Genomic DNA, 4945 nt, shown 5'->3' with positions numbered 1-4945 from the left:
AAGAGGGAAAACTGTGGCGAGGGATCTTGATGAAAAATGCTAGGGAAGGTCTTCTTTGCTATTGGGTATGCAAGCCCGGTAACGGTGTCTAGCCTATGGAAAACTCCCTTTATGATGCATGCAGGGAGGATCAGTTAAACTTGGAGTCCAAGTTATGCATGGCAAGCCTAAAAGGCTATATTTACAGATGATTACAATAAAAATAATGTAGCGTGTTTTCGTTTTCTGGCTTGTAGTCTCTCTCTTTCTCTCTCTCTCTCTCTCTCTCTCTCTCTCTCTCTCTCTCTCTCTCTCTCTCTCTCTCTCTCTCTCTCTCTCTCTCGTTTTCCTGCATGCCATCCTCCAGGCCATGGCAACCCTTCGACTGCATCCTCCATAGACCTGCCCCAACAGATGGTATCAGAGCTCCCAGGAGAGTGGGTATCTCTCAAGATGCTGTTGGACTGTGCTGCCCGATTGTGGCTGCAACAAAGGAGGTGCCAGCTTTAAGGGTGGTGCTGCAGAGCCGTCGAGAGCATTGGAGAGGGTGCCGCCTTGAGGTGAGCAAGGCTTGGTGAGAAGCAGATTGAAGCAGGCCATAAAGAGCAGCGCCAAGGTGCAACCATCAACACTATAGCGAGTTCGAGCCTCTCTCACCCCACCAATCTGCGTTGTCGGCGTCTGCAAACACAGAGCTCGTTTGATTTTGTTTATTTTACACTTTAATAAGTGTGGCCAACCTCAATTAACTCTTAAGAGGGATTCACACCCACACGAGCATCGGCAATTCAAATACAACAAGAGACACAAAAGAGCTGGAGTTACATGCTTCGAAATTGGTTACAAGCTTTACCAAACCTAAAACGGAAGATAGTTTCCAAATTGCCAAGAGCTTCGATAGTATCGGCAATCAAGCATAGATCCATTACATGCTTGTTGGCTGCATGCACAAAGGTAAATGAGGCAAAGTGATGCAAAACATGAAGATATGCTTCAAGCACTCGATACATCAACAACTGCAATACATCACATGAGTATCTGCTTTGCGACTACAATACAAGTTTTTCAAAACCAGCTAAGTGTCATAGGTTTATTTCAAATTTGGTATGTTGTCAATATCAATTTCAAAGCCTTGTTTTAGCCTCTCAGTTGTCGGTTACTGTCATGCTAAAATTTTGTACAGGAGGGTTATAGACACTGCCACAAATACAGGTGGTAAGACCGCCCTTTGTTATTTGGTCACGTTCTGGTATGTCTCACACTGATGGTTGTTTAAGGGAAGTAGACACACACACCTATGCTATTGTCAAGGGGGGGCTTCTACTCATGGTTTCAGGTGAATTAACTCTACCATGGTATGTCTCGAGTCCATTGTCAGTAGTTTGGGCTTGAGGGGGGGGTTGTTGGGTATGCAAGCCCGGTAATGGTGTCTAGCCTATGGGAAACTCCCTTTATGATGCATGCAGGGAGGATCAGATAAACTTGGAGTCCAAGTTATGCATGGCAAGCCTAAAAGGCTATATTTACACATGATTACAATAAAAATAATGTAGCGTGTTTTTGTTCTTTGGCTTGTAGTGTCGATCTCTCTCTCTCTCTCCTCTCTCGTTTTCCTGCACGCCATCCTCCACGCCATGGCAACCCTTCGACTGCATCCTCCATAGACCTGCCCCAATATTTGCTTGGAGGGAAACCACCAAGGGTGCTTGCATGAGAAGTTGCATGTTGAGCGATGGAGCTCCTGCTGCCTCTTCTGCCAAATAGTGCTAGTTTAGGTTTGCTTTTATACAAACTTACTCAATTTGCCCTACCTACTTTTCAACAAAAGTCACTTAAAAATAATAAGTGAAAAAATGTCAAAAATAGGGAAAATAGGCTAAATGCACTGGAAAATTCCCCTGAAGGATTCTCATGGATTCTAATGGGAATGCTTGTGATCATGCTGTGTGCAACCGGAGGATATGCATCTACACTAAGTGTCTGGACATGCACGGTTTGCGAACAGACTCACAAAAGTGCCAGATCGCTTCTAAATCTAGACTGACCAGACTGACTGAACCCTTGTCGTGTTGTAGCTTGTCCACAAACACATAGGGTTTGATGTGTCACGTGACATCTCTATTCAAATTACTCTCTTTGTCTACCTCTCTGTTCAATGCTTCTCTCCTATCTGGTTTTGCTTGTCTTCATCTCACCTAGCTCACCAGGTCTTCTCTAATTATAGCTCTCAACTCTACAATAGCGTTGCTCGGCCCATCATACCCCAATCCCGCTTAGCTCTACCTATCGTAGCTTAGTGCCGCTAAACTCGGTCCCTCTCAACCGGATTCCTCTCAAAATAGGTTTAACCTATAAGGCTAATCATGATTTGTAGAGGCCATAAGTTTTTAAAGAGTTTTTGTATGTTCTCCATTAGGCAAAATCTCTTAAGATTATTGTTGGAGCCATCCAAGAGTGAATTGAAATTGGTGTGTAGAGTCTAGTGCTTGATCTTATTGTTAGCTCATTTTGAAAACAAATGTTTGCCTTGAACCAATGGGGCATGTGCTCTTTCTTGCAGACAAACACACTACTTGCATTTAAAAAAAAAAAAACGTGTTTTGTGTCTCTTGATCATCGCACGACACTTGGTCTCCCCTTTGCACTTTCATTTTCTCTCCCTCTCTAGCTTGCCTCATGATGTGCCCCCCTGCCTGAGATCTATGTGCCCTTGGGTGACTCCAACAAGAATCTTAAAAGATTTTTCCTAATGGAGAACATCCAAAAACACCTAGTGACATGACAACGTATGAGGAGATTGAGCCTTGATCTATAAAAGGACATCCAAGGGAATTGGGCACACAGATGATGCCAATGGGCGTGGATGCCATGCAAGAGTTGATGAAATAACAAATAAATATCCTAGCTTCATGCCTCGTGATCCCAAAGGGTACGAGCACCCGCTCAAATCATCCTATCCCAACCTATATAACAACCCCATGTAATCGCTCCAATCATTTCATCGCTCTCTCTCTCTCTCTCTCTCTCTCTCTCTCTTCCTCATCTTCTTTCTCTGTGTACCACACACACACAGTAATGTAATCTCTCACACAATGCATTGCCTCTGCGTCTCTAATAGTGGACGCCTCCTGGGCGATCCTGTCAACATGGTATCATTTACAAGCCGTTACCAATCCAAGACCTACAACCACATCCATCGAAGAGCCCAAAGCCCTGCATGGGGGTACCCCTCATGTTGCTGCTATTAAACTAACTCTTGCTACCCCAATTAATGCCGCAAGTACTACTCCTGCAACATCTGCTGCTCACGCTGCTGATATCGATGATGTCTTGCTGTATCGCCATGTTCTCATGATGGCAGCCGAAATCCAATAACGACATGTTTACATTGCTCTACAGGCTATCGTAATGTTATCCTGAGTTGCTCCACTGCATCTTATTTGTATAGCCACACTTGAAGCCCTGCCTAATTCCAATACACTGCTGGTTGTCGACGGGCTGGTGATGCCCCATTGTGTTGCTACCATTGTGCAACGATTGTTGAGCCGATGAAACCTTTTGGCATTGGCCTGTCTTGTAAGATCCTTCACCAAGAGCATCCTATTGCTGCAGACGACAGCAAGGCCTCCTACTCCTACCATGCAGTCGAAACTAGTTTTGCATCACCTGCTGATGTGGCCAAGAATGTCGCTAATGCTACCTGCACAACTTCTGCAGCCCAATCTACTGTCTCTCTTGCAAATTATTCACATGCTATCCACGCTGCTGCTGAAAAGGTAGAACAAAGCCTTGCTGACGCCAATGCTGCTACAACACTTGATGTGGCTAATTTCTCATATGCAGGTCGTGCAACCTTCAATTCTTCAGCCATCACAGTAGCCAAAGTTCGATCCAACCTTGCCACCAGTACTGCCATATACAACCTTGATGAAGCCAGAGATGTCGCCACTCCCAAGAATGGTGATGTCAATCATGAAGATGAAGTTTTTCCTCCGCCTTATATTGTAAGCTAACAAAACCAGTCCGCGCCGGTGCGGACTGGTTCTAGCAGTGTTCGCTCAAGCCAACAAATTTTGCCACAATTTCAGTGCCCCTATTGCCGCCGGCCAGGTGTTGCCTCCGCCTTAACCTTGTGTGTAAGATGTCAAAACCAGTCCGTGCTGGCATGGACTGGTTCCAGCAGTCTTTGCAAGTAGAACTAATGCCCTTTAATAGGGTATACTAATGAGGTTTTCAGATTTTTTTTAAAAATCAAATCATTGCATTTGAATCTACCTAATATCGAGTAGCATTGCTCACACAATGTCCTCATGGATTGTGTCAACACCAATAGCGGCAAAAGTGAGGAATCAAATGGGCAGAGACAATCGCTAGGTCTGACCTGAGGTCTACTCGCTTTTTGCAGCTATAGGAGCAGCCCTTGGACTTTTCGGTTTTGCGATGGCTCGTAATCTCTTTGCAAATCCAAATGTCAAAATTAACAAGGTTGACCGAGTAGCTGGCTGTCTCGAGAAATTTAAATAAGGAGAACATTGTCATCAACATGGCTTGCAAAATATGGTGGAACATAGCCCCTCCACATATATTTGCTGGCGTCAATAAAAACTTCAGTACTCCCAATGAGTGAAAAGACCCTGGTTTGCGAAGGACTTGTTTTGACATTGCAAATAGGAAATTGCAAAAAAACAACTTCTTTAAGGGTTGGATTAAAATATTGTTCAAAAGCTTAAGCAATTTTAATGGATTCAATGTTGTGTGGGTTATTAACAAGTCAATAAAATATGGTTCTTGATACTCGGAGAGAGAGAGAGAGAGAGAGAGAGAGAGAGAGGCCCAGACTATAGCCTATCATGGTTTTCTTCAATAATAACCTGCAGAGAGAAAAAGAATGTTTCAATAATGTGCATCATAGCAAAGAGGTAGAACACCCTTCCATGTAGCCTTCATATGTGTGTGTGTGTGTGTG

The 4945-nt window shown here is 44.1% G+C and overlaps 1 protein-coding gene across 1 annotated transcript; it reads left to right on the top strand.

Annotated features, from left to right (window-relative positions):
• The first annotated feature begins 3015 nt into the window (after nucleotides 1–3015).
• Nucleotides 3016–4702, top strand: LOC147428899 (uncharacterized). The gene has a single exon (XM_086495427.1). The coding sequence runs from the start codon at nucleotides 3528–3530 to the stop codon at nucleotides 3990–3992; it is 465 nt and encodes a 154-aa protein (XP_086351553.1). The 5' UTR covers nucleotides 3016–3527; the 3' UTR covers nucleotides 3993–4702.
• Nucleotides 4703–4945: the final 243 nt, after the last annotated feature.

The sequence above is a fragment of the Adiantum capillus-veneris genome, chromosome 22, assembly GCF_014529385.1.
Source record: "Adiantum capillus-veneris isolate H3 chromosome 22, ASM1452938v2, whole genome shotgun sequence".
In the NCBI taxonomy this organism is placed as follows: Eukaryota; Viridiplantae; Streptophyta; class Polypodiopsida; order Polypodiales; family Pteridaceae; genus Adiantum; species Adiantum capillus-veneris.
Note: the sequence above shows the minus strand (reverse complement) of the source record. Positions and strands in the feature narration are given on the sequence as shown.

Bases quoted from the DNA above. Each gene is read 5' to 3' on its own strand.
- LOC147428899 (XM_086495427.1), top strand. From the start codon at position 3,528: ATGAAACCTTTTGGCATTGGCCTGTCTTGTAAGATCCTTCACCAAGAG.